Source organism: Lasioglossum baleicum, chromosome 7 (assembly GCF_051020765.1).
Source record: "Lasioglossum baleicum chromosome 7, iyLasBale1, whole genome shotgun sequence".
Classification (NCBI taxonomy): Eukaryota; Metazoa; Arthropoda; class Insecta; order Hymenoptera; family Halictidae; genus Lasioglossum; species Lasioglossum baleicum.
In genome coordinates, this window is record NC_134935.1 from 11,635,641 (window position 1) to 11,653,261 (window position 17,621).

At 37.2% G+C, this 17,621-nt stretch overlaps 3 protein-coding genes across 5 annotated transcripts; 2 read left to right on the forward strand and 1 right to left on the reverse strand.

Annotated features, from left to right (window-relative positions):
* Window positions 1-242: 242 nt before the first annotated feature.
* LOC143210259 (proteasome activator complex subunit 4A) lies at window positions 243-7,651 on the forward strand. Its single transcript, XM_076426952.1, has 13 exons — window positions 243-685; window positions 879-1,019; window positions 1,400-1,571; window positions 1,633-2,031; window positions 2,115-2,263; window positions 2,341-2,663; window positions 2,834-3,803; window positions 3,884-4,154; window positions 4,228-4,611; window positions 4,879-5,445; window positions 5,531-7,087; window positions 7,154-7,381; window positions 7,447-7,651. The coding sequence occupies exons 1-13, from the start codon at window positions 435-437 to the stop codon at window positions 7,588-7,590; spliced, it is 5,556 nt and encodes a 1,851-aa protein (XP_076283067.1). The 5' UTR covers window positions 243-434; the 3' UTR covers window positions 7,591-7,651.
* Window positions 2,117-13,430, reverse strand: Naa80 (N-alpha-acetyltransferase 80). Of its 3 annotated transcripts, none has more exons than XR_013009220.1 (6): window positions 12,404-12,736; window positions 12,043-12,306; window positions 11,516-11,634; window positions 11,305-11,438; window positions 8,735-11,233; window positions 2,117-8,673 (listed from the first exon to the last, which is right to left on the reverse strand). XR_013009220.1 is itself a non-coding variant. In XM_076427006.1 (6 exons), exons 4-6 carry the CDS (start codon window positions 11,626-11,628, stop codon window positions 10,890-10,892), a joined length of 591 nt encoding a protein of 196 aa, XP_076283121.1. In that variant the 5' UTR covers window positions 11,629-11,634; window positions 12,043-12,306; window positions 12,404-12,503; window positions 12,758-13,430; the 3' UTR covers window positions 2,117-10,889. The 3 variants fall into 3 exon arrangements, 2 of the variants coding, with proteins under 2 accessions (XP_076283121.1, XP_076283120.1); XM_076427006.1 differs by adding an exon at window positions 12,758-13,430 and having other exon boundaries at window positions 2,117-11,233; window positions 12,404-12,503; XM_076427005.1 differs by having other exon boundaries at window positions 2,117-11,233.
* Window positions 9,355-10,521, forward strand: LOC143210276 (flavin reductase (NADPH)). Its single transcript, XM_076427004.1, has 5 exons — window positions 9,355-9,490; window positions 9,623-9,787; window positions 9,954-10,043; window positions 10,130-10,261; window positions 10,328-10,521. The coding sequence occupies exons 1-5, from the start codon at window positions 9,418-9,420 to the stop codon at window positions 10,471-10,473; spliced, it is 606 nt and encodes a 201-aa protein (XP_076283119.1). The 5' UTR covers window positions 9,355-9,417; the 3' UTR covers window positions 10,474-10,521.
* Window positions 13,431-17,621: the final 4,191 nt, after the last annotated feature.

The window sequence follows — 17,621 nt, forward strand, 5'->3', positions numbered from 1 at the left end:
CCATCAAATTTGAATAGTAAATAAATTTCTAGTTTTCGTGTTCGATTATTTAAATTAACTTGATAATACAGGTAATACAGGCTAAAAGTAGACAGAATTATATAGCATAAGTCGAAGAAGTCGATCTCCTTCCTAGTTATCGATAAGAGTAGCATATCGATATGCCAACAATCGATATGCTTCTAAATAGTTCCGTAAGAAGACACTGACGGCAGCGCAGTGCAGTGGATATATAATTCGATCCTTTCAAAGTTAACATATCAAATATGGCGACCGAAATACAAAACATGACTCGATAAAAATGAAGACAAATAAGCAAGTTGTTGGTGACTCGACAACGTCTATGATTTCTCATTGTATCGCCTGTTCTTCCGTCGGACACGTCTATTTAACCTACAACACTCGCTCGTAACAATAATACATTCTAAACAATCATGTGTGAAAACGAAGAAGATACGGTCAACGACAGTAGTTTGAAGAAGAAAGAAATCATGGACGCAAACAGTAAACCTGTTAAAATTCATTATCAAAGGGAACTTATATATAATAAATTGTTGCCCTATGTGGACGAGTTGGAATCAGATTCACAAGCACTTTTCGCCGAGATCAAAGGAAATTTGGGTCGAGCTGTTATGCTCCGCGAATTGCAACCTGGTTGTATTCTTTGGGTCATCAGGTTGTGCGAGTAAGTTGATATTTTACATGTAATAGAAAATTTATTACTTTCACGTGTAACACAAAATGTATCTAGAACGATGACTGTTTAGATCTATTGGAATATGTATGAGCGCTTACTATTTCTATGACAAACCAAAAATGAAGTTTCATCAAAGCTTAACTATATATTAGGATGTGAAATATGTCTGTATTGGTTGCAGGTACATAAGGATATATGGCTTAAAGTTCAGTAAAGAAGACCATATTCTTCTGATAAAATTAATGTATGAGCTAGTTACAATTCCAGATCAACAACCACATATAGTAAATGGTTGTTGCTTGGTATTAATAGTATTATTAAAGTGAGTTTCTAAATATCAGTAAATAGTAGTACAGTTTTCTCTCAAAATAAGACAATGTTCTTTTCGCAACAAGAAGATTTTCTCTCCTCCTTTTGAAGTTGTCCGCTCAACACCGCTTAGTATCAGAACGAAGGGGTATCTTATATTCTATCCTTTTCTAACAAAATATATCGCTGCTCGGCTGAACACTCCGTAGTTTGCCGTTAGCCCATTCGTGAACAAAGTGAAGCTGCATAGGTATCCTCATTTGCAATAGGTCGGAAGCCGCACTGAGCCATCACTGTGACACTGAGACTTATAGCGAAAGAATACTGTACTAATGAGGATTTTGTGTTTCCTCCTTTTAATATGAATTATGTTTATTTTTGGATAACTATTAGGAAAAAAACATTGATATCTCCAAAAGAGTTAGAACTACCATGGAAACCTCTTTACAAATTAACTCGTGATGTTCAATTGAGTGCACAGACTTCATTGGGACTGTATCGTTACCCTGCTGGCTTAACAAAGACATTAGATATACTTATACATGCTGTAAAAATTTATTTTCCTGTAAGTGATTATTTTTTTCAAATAAGTTTGTGAAAGGATTGAGATTAATTCATTACGATAGTTGAGCACGACACAGGAGTTATTAGATGAATTGAGACCAACACTTTACCCTCTTAATCGTGCACCGATGTCTCTGAATATGGAACTATTAGAATGGTTCCTACCTGTGCAAATACCTCCTGAACATCATTCGATTGGGCATGAATTGTGGTTCGATGAATTCATGGCTTTGTGGGAAGTGTGTAATAATGCACCAAAATGGGAAAACGATATGATGTATTTAATGGCAAGATTGGCTTCCGAAAACATTGGATATATAAACTGGGAACCACATATTCCATTAATGTTCGCAAGATTTGTGAAATCTTTGGGATTACCAGTAACATATAACAAACAACAAGCATGCAACTATAGCATTATAGATACATGCCCTAAAGCTATATGGATAGTATCAGTTTTGGTAAGATTGTATTATATAATAAGTTGAGAAAAAAAAACGTTCAAAATGTATGTACAATAATTTAATGTATTCAATAATTTCAGGGACACGGTTCAAGCGCGCAAATGTATTTTGAAAAATTCTTGAAAACTATAGATACATACTTACATCCAGCTAACACTGGTGGATGGCTGGCAGGGTTAAAGAATCTTCTTATGAAACTTTCAAATCACTTTATTAAACGTTTGCGCAGGTAAATATTTTTGCCTTCTATACTGTGTATTTCTATAATTGTTTCTTTTGAAATGCAAGATTCCCCTATTCATACAGAGAACGCTATCCTTCGCCAACATGGGAAACACCTGTACCAGACGAGTACAAGTTGACTGATAGCGATGTCGATGCGTTCGTCAAAAGCATGACGCCGGTAGCTATGACGGCTATGTACTGCAAATCAGGTTCCAGCAATGTCACCAAAATATTATATCATCTCGCTATTGTGAGACCCAGCTTAGTTATTCCAGATGTGTTAGAGAAAGTGTCTCCTGTATTAGGCTCTCTTACAACAGAGTCGTACAAATTGTACACTTCGCTAAGCTACATGGAAGCTATAGCCGGACCAATGATTGAAGGATCTAGGAATGTTAACAAAGGTATTAATCAAAGAAAATAATCGTTTAAAATCGCTAAGAGACATATTAACAAAGATGTGCGAGAACCAGAAAATGTCAGGTACCTGATGGTCGACATCGAGTCGACCCGACATTTTCGAGTTCTCGCACACCTCTAACTATTCATAATTTCGATTGCATTTTTATTTCAGGATACACATATCCTGAAGGACCAACACACGTTCTACCATTATTATTTTTACTTTTACCTGGTATCGATCCAAGCGACACAGAAAAGTGTTCTATAATTTGCCGTCTAATTGCATTTTATGTTGCTTATATACCTATGACGGATGCTCCTAAACCATCCACAACTATGGACGAAGAGGAGACAATCATTTATGAGACGACCTCAAAATTTGAGGATTTTGTTTTACAATTGCTGGACAGAGTGTTCTACTTCATTGATTCTACCTCTTTGGAATCAGTTCGATTGGAGAGTAGCGCCGGTAATGCTAAAAGCAGGTCGGAGAAAGTTGTTTCACCTGTGCTCCAGGAAGTTTGTTCAATTATATTAACCCAGGCTAACGATAAAATTTTCGAATGCGCTCTGCGTAAACTGCGCACATTCGTGACCGAGCGAATTCTTGAGACCAAAGTCGCTGGACAATTGGCTGCGTTATTATGTAAAATATTCGCCCGTGTTAACGGGCAAGCGACTGTGCGTTCGTTGCTACCTATACTTTCGGAAACTATTCTGAAGATCACCGACGAAACTAATGACATCGTTAAAGAAGAGAATTTGGATAATCGCCTTTTGTACGTCATGTTGCTGTTATCTGCTATTGTGGAAACACGCGGGAAATACTTGCTGCCGTATATAGATCAATTGACTACCGTTCTTGATCGAGTGCTAGTTTTGAAGTCAAGAGAAGGGAATAACTTAGCTATTACGTTGTTGGAATCTATTATGTATTCGTTATCTCAAGTTTTACCAGATCGATTCAAGTCTACCGAACCTATGCGTTGGGGCCAGGTATTGAGTATCAATTCTTTGAAAGTTGAATGGTACATTCCCGGAAAAGAAGAGATGACTGTATTAAAGCAATTATTCTTTAAGTATTTATTGCCAGAAATAAGTAAAATACAGAGATATTGTGAAGATTGGAAAACATTATCAAGGTTCGTCACGAATGTCGAAAGTTATTTCATTGTTTTTAACATACTATATTAAATGCTACATGAATGAATAATGATTTTAGGGATGAACTGCTGACTAGTTTGAACATTGTGTGCAGTATTGTTCAAGGTTGTGAATCCGTATTACCGGTATGGGAGGAGGAACCATTAGATTTAATGAAATCCTCTTTAAAGTCAGTGCCTTTTAAGCCAACGCTTGGCGTGCGTGAAGTAATAGAAATGCCAGATGGCAGCAACGTAAGACGCTATATCGCAAAACTTATGAGTGATTTTCAGAAAGTAATACTGAAGCATGTAGAAGACGACACGAAAAGTTTAGAAGTTTTGATAGAGGTATGTACTTACATACATGTGACATCTTTCAGATCTGTTTGCGACTCGAATGAATGAAAGTTCTTAATTTTAGATTTGGAATCAACTTTTATTAGGGGAGGTTCACGGCTTCGACGACTGTGAAATGGTACGCAGGCATTTTAAAGTTGTGAAAAGATTCTACAAAAATACATTAGTAGGAAACAAAGGATTGTTGAAACCGTTTGTATTGCAATGCGCCCATATCCAACACGAGACGCGTGTACGTTCGCAATGTTTCAACTTAACACAAACTCATAAAGAGATTATGCTTCAACTTTTTACATTATCCACCAGCAGATACGCTGATGTGCGATTGCAAGCGCAGAGTCATCTATTTCTTGCTCTTCGACATTTCCATTACTCTTATACCTTCATTGTCCCAGAATTAATTGAGATATTACAGAAGGATGCAGAGGAGCATCATGACGCACATAAGGTAACATTAAGAATAATTGCTAATGCCTAGAATTATACGTACTCGGGAACGACTTCGAAATTATTCAGTACAGTACGGTTCCCTCACTACTGAGCAATGTATGTTCGTATTTCAAACACGACTCTCCTAATAGTTCGTTCAATACATGCCAAAAATGATACACATTGTTCCATCGCAGAAAAACAAATTTACGAGACATTATACTGTAATTCACGTAAATTGAATACATTTCAATATTTTTATAATTTTTTTACCTTTTTCGAACAGGGTGCTCTGTACATTTTGGTAAGCCCTCCGCAAGAGTCTATGATAATGAAGTACAATTGGCAAATGCTGAGATCTCTATGGCCGGCTTTAGTGCTGTCTAAAACATCTGAAAAACTGTCTGTGGTGCGACTAAAAGAATCTTTAGTCCATACTGTGAATAAATGTTTTCCGACGATTGCCATTTCACTGGAGATACCGGAAACCTGTTTATCAATCGCATCGAAATTATGGACAACTAAACTGAAGCCAAGTCTTCCTCTGCCAACTGAGAACGAGATAGAACAAGGTTTGGAAGCGTTTAAAGAGGTCGGAAAAAATAATTTAGCCTGTTACACTGGCTTGGTGGACGAACTGTTAAACGCTCTTCTGGAAAAGAATTTGCACTGGAGGCATCGATTGATGGCGTCGTATTTCATCCAGAATTTAGTCCACCCTCAACAAATTTATCCACCAAAAGTCGTTCGTTATTTTATGGGAGCGTTGATACACGATTCGTTCCAAGAAAGACAAATCGCTACTAGAGTTGCCGTGTACATTTTGAAACAATTGAAACGGAAGCATCCAAAAGTAAAGTATTCATTAAATTTTGAAATAGAGTAAGAATATTTATTGAACTATATGCAGGTTAAATAATGATTTTTTAAATCCAAAGGTACTTATTGATCCTCCTGCTTCGCCAGAGATAGGCAAACCGCAAGATCAGCCTAAGAAACTGGTTCCAGGACTAAGACCAGATAACGCTTGGCTACAATATAATTATGAAACTCGTCCGCTGACCCCCGAACAATGGGATGAACCCAGATTTGTTCACAATGCGTATACCGGATATTACACTTGGCCAAAAAAGATAGAAATATACGCACCGTCGTCCGAACAACCGTGTTTAGATACGAATGTACGAGAGTTAACAGAGCACGAGAAAGAAGTAGATCACTTTTTCAATGATCCACAGAATATAGAGAAACTGATCAGGTTCTTCAGTCTCGAGGAGAAACGGGACAAATTCAACGGTCTTAAATTTTTGCTTTTCAAAGGTGTCTTTCGTAACCATGGAATAGTATACCTGAAACACTTTTTACCACATTTGTATAAGCTGGTTGGAGACAAACAGAAAAGTAGTCAAAGATGCGCGTCCGAGATAATCGCTGGAATTATTCGAGGCTCCAAGCATTGGCCATTCGACATGGTTTGCGAAATGTGGGATAGTCTGTTACCAATTATAAGGCTCGCGATATCGAATTTAACGGTCGAGTCCCACATGGATTGGGGGCTGTGTTTTGCAAACGCACAGCGACACAGAGATCCAAATAGACACCATTGGTTACTGGAATGTTTAATGGAAGAATCACGTCTCGGTGATTCAGAGACGTCCGTTGTCGAGTGCGGACGTTTGCTTACTTTGCAAGTGGCGCTTGAAGAACAATCGTGGCGAGTTTCAGAATTATTGCAACGTCTGCTAGAGCGTGCGGAAGACAGGCTATTGGCAAGTCCATTCCAGAATGTGAGAAGAAGATTGGGTTCTGTTTTGGTAACTGTGTTCAGCACGAACTTCAGGTTTCCTAATTTCTCAAGCAATCAGTGGACACCGAAAATAGAGGATTTAATAAATAAAATACTACCGAGATTACAAACTCTTGCCGCTGAAAGTGCCTTAGTATACAGTAAGGAAGAACAGTCTTTATCACCTCAAGTAGCAAACGTTAACTGCAACGAGTCCTCGGCAGACCCGGAGAAAACCGCGGAGGATCGTGAGATGGCGATTCGATTGTTCAAGATAGTTTGCAAATGGATCTCAATCACCATCCTCCGTTCTCCGGGTGGTTTACAACCGGAATTTTATAAAATATATCCTATTATGTGTCAACTGGAAAATTGCGATACAGACGAAGCTAAATTGTGTGCGAATACTTTAGCATTTCTTGCACAGGTGCTTACTTTACCACGTGACGTGCCAACGGTCTTGCACGAAGTAGTGAAGATGTCGAAACACACGTCGTGGTGGACGAGGTCCACTTGCTTAGAATTCCTCCAAGTATTGGTATTTCATAATATGAGCATATTCTTAAGCAAATCCGAGTGGGTCGATTGCATTAAGGATACCGTTTTATCCTTATTGGAAGATGAACGCGTTGAAGTGAGAAAAAGCGCTGGTCAGTGTCTCAGCGGATTGTTGCACTGTACATTTATACCGAAACAAGAAAAATTATTGGTAAGTATCCTCGAAATAATTTTATATTAAAATGTTTTCTATCTTAACTTAATCAAACATTTTCAGGAGGAGTTTAAGAAGAAAGCGAAAACCAAATTGTATAAGAAAGATCACTTAAATAAACACAAAGAGACAGCACAGAAGGAATTAAAAATTGATGTTATAAGAATTCGTCATGCAGCTGTGCTAGGACTATGCGCATTCATTCAAGCTCATCCATACGATATTCCTGACTATGTTCCATCAATTTTTGAATTTCTCAGCCCTTTCATGAATGACCCGCAACCTATACCGGTGAGTGCACAATCAATTTGTGATACTTTCAAATCATTGAGTAATGTATTTTCATTTATTTATAGACAACGATTAGGAAGACACTGGATGATTTTAAGAGGACGCATTATGATGGGTGGAGAGGTATAAATGGGTATGCGCAACATTTCACACAAGAACAGTTAACTATATTGCAAGATTTGACGATACCTCCGCCCTATTATTCTTAATAGAACTATTTCAATTTGTATCATACAGTGACCGAAATAATCATAGATTTCTTTATGTAAACTAGCCTGTTCAGTGTTCTTATTTCTACCTACGTTGTGAAACGTATCTTGTGGTGTTTGTTATTGTTTTTAATAGGCGTGGTCTATCCCCTGTAGCAGCAGTCACTTGAGTTTAGGCAGGGTAGATAATTAAGCGAGGTTTATTAAGAAATTTATTAATAGTTATCGTGTTAATACAGCGAAATAATCATAGGGTCACGGTGATTTATTCAAAAAATACTTTTGATAATATAATTGATAGTTTGAAAAAGTTTTATAAGGTACGAACAAACTCTGTGATGTTTGTATATTCTAATATAAATTATATAATCATTCAATGCTTTAGATGATTATGAAAAATCTTGCCTTGACCATCAACAAGTCCATACCAACTGAAAACCTTCTGCAGCATTTTAGCTCGTAAAGTTTATAGTAATCGGATATATAACTTCAGTGTGCATTAATTAAAGAATATCATTAAAGAAGCACGGTCATAATTCACAACAGAAATGTTGCAACCATTAATCGATTCAAAATGCAAAGAATATTTGGGATCATCAGAAACAACGGAAAATCAATTAATACTGAATTTCCTTTGCCTCTGTCATATTTAAAAAATTCTAGGTAGGAAACTATTGAACTAAATTCCCAATTTTGTAATTGAAATTTGTTTGACATATTATTTAAACAAATTATGTGTTTCTAATGACATTATAAAGAATTATTCAATCTTTACTAATATTATTTCAGTCACTGTATGTTTTGTATGGTTGTTTAGAATTTTTTACGTGCAATTCTCGCGTGCAGATCATAAAGCATATTTTATGTTACTATTTACCTACTAATTTTAAAATTCATTGGAAGTTTTTTTTTATTTATGCTCGCATATTGTTAATTGCAAACTGTTACAGTTTCATTGAAGAGGCAGTCTCGCAAACTCTCTTTTTCATATCAAACTAAATACTATGTACAAAAACAAATAAAGAAAATTAATATAATATAATAGACAATGTTAGTTGCTCTTAATGCAGTGCGTACACAAACCTGAAACAATTTAACAGCTTTTACGTTTATTTAGATTTAATTTAATTGGTCAAAGACTTACTCTCTTTCCATCCATAATTTATCCATTCCTATTCCAAAGGGTTATTATCAGAATGTTACACTTCTAATTTTTGTAAAAGAGTAGTTTTGTATAAAATTTGAAACAAATTCTTAATTTGTTCCTTCTTACTAATGAATGAACATCTTAATCTCACAACTAGTAAAGGAATCGTGTCTATTACATAATCAATCTATGTATATGTATACATATATATAGTGCAAACTTTATCTCTAACAGATAAGATCTCTATGTACAATGTACATTCATCAACTATTTCAAATATCTGAATTATTTTTGCCTTTCATATTATACGTACAACAAATATGTTGAATTAGTATTACTACGGATGCTACGGACGTAGCATGAGCAATAAATTGCTTTTCTTTGTATAAAAGAAGAATTCAATAAATTCAACTTCTCTATATAGAATAGGTTATGCTATCTGTGTTAGAAATAACCTAAACAGTTAGTCTATATAGTGATTTCATTCATCAATTATTATTCAATTGCGCAGTGTTGGGACAACGAATTTGTAGAAGCGAATAAGAAACTGTCACGCTTGTAAATCCCCTTAAATTGTAATTTGGATTCTATATACGTAGAGATGACATAGCAGGTTTGATAAGTCTATTATTTCAACTGTGATAACGTCGCAGTATTTATCAGATAGCAACCGCGTTACCATGAACCGAATAGTAGTATTTGGAGGTACTGGAAATACAGGATTATGTGCTTTAAACGATGCTGTAAAGAAGGGTGATGTACTTTTCTACATATATGTCTATAAAAAAAGCCGGTTTCCTCGAAACAATAGAAAATTATAAAATGTATATTATGTTTATAGAACCACATTCTAGTTTTTATTTAATAACATATTTTACAATTTAGGCTTAAAGGTAAGAGCATTCGTAAGAGATGAAAACAAAATTCCAACAAACTTGAAAGACAAAATAGAAACAGTTGTTGGAGATGTTACTAATGCTGAACAAGTATCGAGTGCTATCGCTGACAGAGACGGGGTGGTTGTTGTTCTTGGCACAAGAAATGACTTGAGTAAGTATTATTTAATCAATTAAAATTTTTATCTTGTTCGATTGAAAAGAATTAATCGCCCCAAATTGTGATCAATTTAATCGATTTATTAAATTACTAATTATAAATATTAATAAATATTGAATTTATTAAGTTCAATGCGCTATTTCATGATCAATTCTTTTAGGTCCAACCACTGTATTATCTCAGGGTATGAAAAATATAATAGATGCTATGAAAACGCATAATGTAAAAGCAGTATCTGTTTGCTTGTCTGGTAATTAATTTCTTCTAGAACAATTATAGTTTAAGTGTGAATTAATATTTTTTATAAGCATCTCAATAATGTTTTATTATTTGTAGCATTCTTATTCTATAAACCTGAAGCAGTGCCCGCTATATTCAAGGATTTAAATGCAGATCATCAACGCATGTTTGACTTACTTAAAGCAAGCGAATTAAAGTGGATCGCTGTATTACCTCCACACATTGCTGGTACGCATTGCATTAAATATACATATATTGAAGCTAATCGCATATTACTATATGATTTACTTTCAGATGCACCAAGTTCAAAGTATGTAATCAAGTACGACGAATCTCCAGGTCGCGCTATTTCTAAACATGATTTAGGTGCATTTCTTGTTGAAAGCCTTCAGCAGCCAGAACATTATCAGAAAGTTTGTGGCATTGCAACTGTTTCATAATACAACATGAAACACAATTTTACACAAATAAAAAGTGTCCTATTTTTATCTTTGGATGATCTATTAAATTAGGTATAGGAAATGCCAGATGTTCCTATGAATTGTTTTTACTCGTTTACAGAAATAAATAAGAAAAGTAAGAGCACACACACAAAAGGATTATAATCTTTACGAAGACTATTTCATTGCCTCTAGGAGCTGTACAATTTTCAAAAATATTTTTTGCAGTTTATTGTTGGAATGGATTGTATGATTCGATATTTCATTACTGTACTGACAAATGAAAAGTATTAGTGTAGCATGAACGATTAAAAAAATAATTTACTATATCAATAAATAATATGTAATCTGCAAACATTTATATAATGGAATATGAAAAGATCTTAAATGTAACGACTGGCTTCATTACATTACTATTATTGTAATGTTTTCACCATGTGCGTTCTATGAGCAATTCCATTAAAATCATAGAACTTAGGCATCCGAAAATTTGGCATTGGTGGAGGTGGTGGGCCAGAAAATTGCATAGATTTTTCTTTAAGTTTTGCTTTTGTAAATGCTGCAGTAGAATATACAACATCATTAATTCCATAGGCTTTGAATGGATCACAGGTTTTATAGCCATTTTTAAGATAGAAAACTTCTTGACCTTTGGTTGTTAAATATATATTTTTAAATCCTCTTTTTTTAACATATTCTTCTGCACCATGAAGCAATTTCGATCCAAGCCCTTGGGATCTACATTGGTAGTCGATTATAACTAAAATATATGTGGAAGAATGTTATTATATTACTTTTCTTCCTTGAAATATTCACTCAAGTTAAACTTACCTGATTGTATGAAACAACTATGGCGTAATTTTGATATTAAGGATATCTTACAGTGACCAAGTACTCTATTCTCCTTGTTAATAAGGATAAGACATGTGGGAAATTTATCGCATGATACAGTTAAAGATTCTAACCTGTTTTATGGAAAAAATGAATTAATTTTAGAAACTATAATCTCTCTCCTATCGCTAAATACATTAATATAGTATACCGTGCAGTCTCGCTTCGTGGCCATTCAGAATTAAGTAGCTTGCAACATTCTTTAGTTAATTCTGGTCGCCTATGAAGAGGTACTATAGAATATTCTTTATCAATTGTTGCCATAATCTTCTGCAAATATACATGAAAAGAAAGAATATCATTCTACTTAACACGCATACGACTTTACTATTCTAATAATTTTATTCTGAACAACAGTGTTATGTAAAATATAACTTCTGCAACAATCGCAAAATTACAATTCATTATCAAAAAAAAAAATAACAATCATGCTGATCATCATTTCTGACAGATTACGATGTTCGAGAAAATTTGATCCGATAACAGAGAGTTCATGATTCATCATATATTAGGCGTCGAGGTTTGTTCATGAAAGCATGTATGTTCTCGGAAAATAGCTATCCGGGTCTAAAATAGAGATGGACGCACGACAACCTGCCATTGACAGGCATCGAAAAATAGAAAGTATTAACACGCGTCGAGAAGTCGTAAGAAATACTTTGCAGCAGATGTCCTTACCGTATTTTTTTGTTTGTAAACGACGAGAACTTGACACGAAAGATTAAAGGTCACTGTTGTTCTCCACCTGTATGTATCTCGTGCGGAAATAGCTTTCAGATTAGTGTCATCTTGAGCTACGAACGATATTTCTGCTGAACGTATCCCCACCGTTATGTAAAATTTTCACCGCACCCAGCCGCATTGTTGGATATAACACTCCGAGCGGCTGTATTTACAAATGTATTCGTACACTGCTCAAATTACTTGGATCTCTAGCATTCTCTAGTTCAAAGAATACATAAATAATTACGTTAAAAACATTAATATTGAATAAAAATATCAAGAAAACGTTAGAAGTGCTGTATCGTGTATTTACAACCTCGTGATAGAAGAACGAATACGATCAAGTTCTCGAACGTAACCTTTCACCCGACATTTTTTGATTGTCAATTCATTTTTCAACATGTGGACAACGGTTCCTGGGTCAATTCAAAGATTCCAGTCAATTATTCGAATTAAATGGTAATTTATTTTGATTTACTTTAATAACGAGGTCGAGTCTTTTGAAGAGATATTAAATAAAAATATAAAGTTTATAAATAGATTATAAATAACAATAGTAATTTATAAATACAATGTTTTTGAAAAACGTTAAATTTTCGAGCCGCGAATAAAGTTAATTAACCGATTCCGTCAAGTTATGTCCCGATATTTTGATATATCTGATATGTACAAGTTGATTTTCCAATGATTATTTGTCGAAGTATGTAGTTGTATTAGCGGTGCTTTATTCCTTTTGTTTCATTCCTCTTTGGACATCGAACACGTGTATGACTTTTGTAGAAGAATTCTTTAGAGTGAGTGTCATGCAGTGTCATGTGTCCTTTGTTGACTTGTCCATGACCCATTCCCTTTTGGACGCGAGAACCTTTTTTTGCATTTGACCCATTTTTCTTAATAGCATCAGTTCTATATGTGAGCGGCGTTCTGCATTCTTTATTTCGGCAGTGCTCGTCAATGTTGTCTTACTTAGATTAACGCACGACGGACCGTCAAAAGTTTATTCTGATCGTAAACGAAGCACTGATATATCAGTGAAACGAAGGCAATTTCAACAACCGATGTAAATACATACTCATTCTGAAGTAACATTATAACAAACAACCTTCACTGTGTTATGTACAGAAAGATTTAATTCTCAGAAATTGAAGTTGCACCATAGTAGAAGTAAATTTTTTCATCTTTCTTACGTAATTCTGCTTCAAAATTTTCCAAGTTATAGAAACACGGTGGAATGGAAAAATCAAGTGATTTATACAATTATCGTGAAATATAACAAAAAAACAAAAATACATATTTGCGAGTTTATAGATTTTGGATTTGCAATTTCTTCCAACAAACTGTAATTGCTCTTGTATTTTCAATATTTATTTATTGATAATTTTCTGCTATCGAAAGAAATAATATTGATACGTATAATTCTTTACATCATTGGGAGCCACTGACTGTCGCGGAAGAAATGGTTTGTTTGTATTTTGTATCAACAGAGAGTATATGAGAGTGTCGACTGGTGTCGACGCCCGGGGCAGAGAGTATATATGAGTATGAGAGTGCTCACGCCTGGGGTTTAGCTGTTCCCAGTACAGTGCTGCTCTCTAATAAAATTTCTAGCCTAGATCAGAACCTGCATAATCTTTAGTCAGGATCAGAATCTGGTTACATCATCTTTTGAGTGCGAATTTAGGTTCTCACGAGAGCAAACCTAACAGTAGTAGAAATTAAGTATACAGAGAATATTCGGTACTTGCTAATACACCAAAATTCATAAAATATCGGTAACATAATCGGCGCAACATCGAAATGGTATTGGAGCTCTTAGAGCCTCAAAAATCCTAAACAGAAAATCCCATAAGATCTGTCTGTGTTTAATAACAATGGAGTGGGTTCTATTTCCTGCTAAAGATGATGTAGGTTCTGTTCCATGCTAAAGATGATCACAGACTCAAGATCTTATGTCTGTGAGAAACCTCGGGCGTAAGCACTCTCATATACTCTCTGCTTTACTCTCTTTTTGTTTTTATTAAAAATACTCTGCTTTATTTTTACGATGAATTCTATAGTCCTATTCATTATTAATAGAGGGCACCATGTAGTTATCCAATAAGTGCTGCCCCCTATTCAACAGATATAGTTGCAGTTGCAGTTGCAGGTATTCAAGTTCATCAGCCAGATCTCGTCTCATTTTCGCGCCTTAATCCTGCCATAAATCATGATTCAATTTCATCTACACGTGGGCTACAAGGAGTAATTGAATTAACCATTCATCTTGCATCACTTTTCAACTGCGCTCTCTTATCATGATTTATTGCTCCGTGTTTTCAGCTCGCTTCCAGAATTCGGAGGGAAACATTTCTGACCGTTATACATCAAGCTTGTACCCTCGATTTCCGGCGGGGTATGTTTCCTCAATCAGATTGCCATTCCATTGCGAAATCGATACGCGATGTTTTTTGCACACTGTATATTCATACTTTACATTGTTAATCGACAGTGCGTGCTACGGTGGGCATGGTTTTTGTCTCGATTGAGACAAATATGCCCAGCACTGGGTTAGGTCGTGACGTCGCACACTTTAGCCAATAATTGGGCTAGAATCGAAAGTGCGAGAGGAATGACCCGATCGTACGGCTTGCTGCCGCATTCCTTTCGAATTCCTTCCAGAAGACAACTTGTGAGGTACGGAGAGTACTTTTGCTACCGTCTGCGCGTTGACGTCGCCCCTGGCATGACGCGTAATATTTTCCTCTATACGCATAAATATCAAGAAGTAGCCGAGAATCAACAGGTAGCTTCTCAGCTCCGTTCCTCGTCCCCGCGGTATAACTTGAGTTTCATGGACATTTATCATCGCGGTCCATTAACCCGAGTCGTAACAATCGGCAATTCCTAGACGCAATTACCTATGTACAGTAAACTTTTGCACATCTTTCGGGAACCGCGTATGCTCCTCTCTAATAACACTTTCCAACGCTGTCTTCTCCGCCGCCGGTCCTTATGAATTATTATGCAACAGTTCCATTAGTTCCCTCTTCCATCGTGATCGCTTGAGCCGCGCGACGAATCGCTAACTCAGCTGTGTCAATCATCTCGGTCGCATCGGTTTTTTGAAGGTTACAGGTATCTGTAACCTACATATCGTGTAGCCGAGCTACGTACATAACGTCGACAAATTTAATTAATCCTTCCGCATCGGCTGCGTCAAAAAGGTTCAATCATTTTCTTCATAACTATCCCAGCTACGAAGAAATGAAAAGAAATAGAAGTTACATGTACAATAAGTTCTTAGATGTGTGTGTAGATTTTTAGCAACACAACCGCCTTGAACTATTCAATGCTAGAATTAGGACTATCTTTTAAATGATTCAGGCAGACCATTTCAACGATAAATTTTGCGATCCATTTTTTACTTTGATACCATAAAACTTAGAGACTATAATTAATCTAAATATTGTTAGTGCTCATTCTTTAACTTTAACTGCAGATCTTTATGTAAAATCAGAATTGTCTGCATCAATTGCAAGACATAGGAGTCTTTTCAAGACTTTCTAAGACTTAGGAATTTTTTTCTGTCCTCAACAGCTTCAACAAAAATAAAAAGTACATATTAATAATTGCTAATTCATACTGCTTTAAAGTTTCCCTATCTACCGACGATTTTCTAACAAGAATCCAGTAGCAACAGCAATTTCAATCGTAAATCCACGGGTGATTCCGAGTAAATGATTCTACTATAATTTCTGTTCTTTGTATTAGATATATCTAAAAGAAGATTTTGGAATTTCTTTTTTGATAATGGTATCGTCGTTTAGAGGGTTATTAATAGAATTGTTTATTATCTCTGTAATTTCAAGCCTTAGCGTATATCTATACATTCACGAGAGAAACTCGAAAGTGAGATTAAACCCAAAACAAACAATTTCAAAGAGTATATCTGTAAGGAGACTATCGCATGCCACTACCGGTAGGCGTTTCCTCGAAAAAGCGGCACCGCGCATAAATAGGTTTTCCCCGATAATCCCCTTATTACTATGCAACGGCCGATACGCATCGTTTGGCCATGCATCAGCGCTTTGCATCGCGTTGCATCGCGGTGCCGCGTGTCGAATGGTTCGCAGCGACTGGTTGCGGGCCGGTCGCGCGTCACTAGGGCCATCGGGGAAATAAAAGGAGTTACATAATGCGGTCGCATAAATGCGCATATCGATAAGGCTCAGGCGGCGAGAGCATTTACCGTGCGCGGTTCGCGGGCCGGTCGATTAAAAACGAATGGAACAACCAATTATGAGGGGACGCAATTACCGCTATCTGCCGAGGGAGCGATCGTTAAAACATCGATACAAGACGCCAAATCTCTCTTGCTCTCTCTCTCCCTCTTCCCCAGTGATTTCTCAGGGGACTGGGCCGGCGCAATTATCATTTGTATCTCTGGATTCAGGTCCACGCCGGCGGACGTGTCCGCGGGATGCGAGTTCAACGTGCACGACGGTAAACATCGGCTGCGAAAACGATTCGGTCGCGTTAACGGCCGAGATAACCGAACGTTGGGGCCAGATCCTTTGGGGCCTCTATCGTCGTTCGGCATCTCTCGGATGCTGGGCCAGTTGCAAGAAGAGGAACACCGCACCGGCGCGACGCACAGTGGGCCAAATGCCCGAAGTTCTACACATGAGATGTAGCTACTGATGTCAACTTATACGGTGTTGTTGTGAAGAGGAGGTCTCAATCTTCAAGTTTATGGTATTTTTGATCGCGGAAAAGATTTATTATTTTTTTATGCTTATAATCTCTGAAATTAATTATTATGGTTATAATTAGGCTCGGTAAACATTACCAAAGAAGAATATATGAATGATATGACTTTTTTCCAGGTCGATCGGGCATTTGGCCCAGTGTGCGGCGGGGCTGCACAAAAAGTCCGCGGCGACGTCCTTGCCCGTGTCGGTTTGCAACCTTGTCGCGGGGCTTCCTACGCGCGCAGTACCCGTATCATCAGCGAGGTTGCATCGGTGGCCGATCGACTGCCGGTTTCGAACGTGTACGACGACTGCGACGTCGGCCGTCGTTGTGGAGCGTGGGTGATCGGAGTGGGTTGCCGTCTAAACGAAGGAGCTGTGTCGTCGAACGACGGGAACAAAGACAAGGTGAGTCGCTCTAGAACGCTGACGAGTAGGACAGCGGATGGCCGACGAGACGGAGAAAGACTGGAAAGGAATAGTTGGGAGGAACAGAGAGGGAAACGATCTGAGGAGGGGCAGAATCGTGATAGAGGAGGAAGGGGGCGATAGGGTAGGCGGCGACCGTTTCAAGCGGAGGAGTGCCGTAGGGGCCGATGGGAGCGAAGTCCGGCGAGTTTGAGGCGAGCTGAGTGAAGCGCGGGCGTCACGACGACGTCGGCATCGTGGCTGGCCTCCACCAATCCGTCCCTCAGCGGCCATGTTGCTCGTGTACCTGGGGCGGAGCGCCCGCCGTCTCTCTCTTTTCACGCTCGGTACGCTTCTCTTCCGCTCCTGCTCGCTTTCTTCCTCTTCGTCCTCTTC

Coding starts and splice junctions, on each gene's coding strand:
- LOC143210276 (XM_076427004.1), top strand. CDS start 9,418: ATGAACCGAATAGTAGTATTTGGAGGTACTGGAAATACAGGATTATGT. Junction 9,491..9,622: donor AAACGATGCTGTAAAGAAGG/GTGATGTACTTT, acceptor TTTACAATTTAG/GCTTAAAGGTAAGAGCATTC. Junction 10,044..10,129: donor AGTATCTGTTTGCTTGTCTG/GTAATTAATTTC, acceptor TATTATTTGTAG/CATTCTTATTCTATAAACCT.
- LOC143210259 (XM_076426952.1), top strand. CDS start 435: ATGTGTGAAAACGAAGAAGATACGGTCAACGACAGTAGTTTGAAGAAG. Junction 2,664..2,833: donor ATCTAGGAATGTTAACAAAG/GTATTAATCAAA, acceptor TTTTTATTTCAG/GATACACATATCCTGAAGGA. Junction 4,155..4,227: donor GTTTAGAAGTTTTGATAGAG/GTATGTACTTAC, acceptor TCTTAATTTTAG/ATTTGGAATCAACTTTTATT.
- Naa80 (XM_076427006.1), bottom strand. CDS start 11,628: ATGGCAACAATTGATAAAGAATATTCTATAGTACCTCTTCATAGGCGA. Junction 11,439..11,515: donor CCACGAAGCGAGACTGCACG/GTATACTATATT, acceptor TCCATAAAACAG/GTTAGAATCTTTAACTGTAT. Junction 11,234..11,304: donor TAGTTGTTTCATACAATCAG/GTAAGTTTAACT, acceptor CATATATTTTAG/TTATAATCGACTACCAATGT.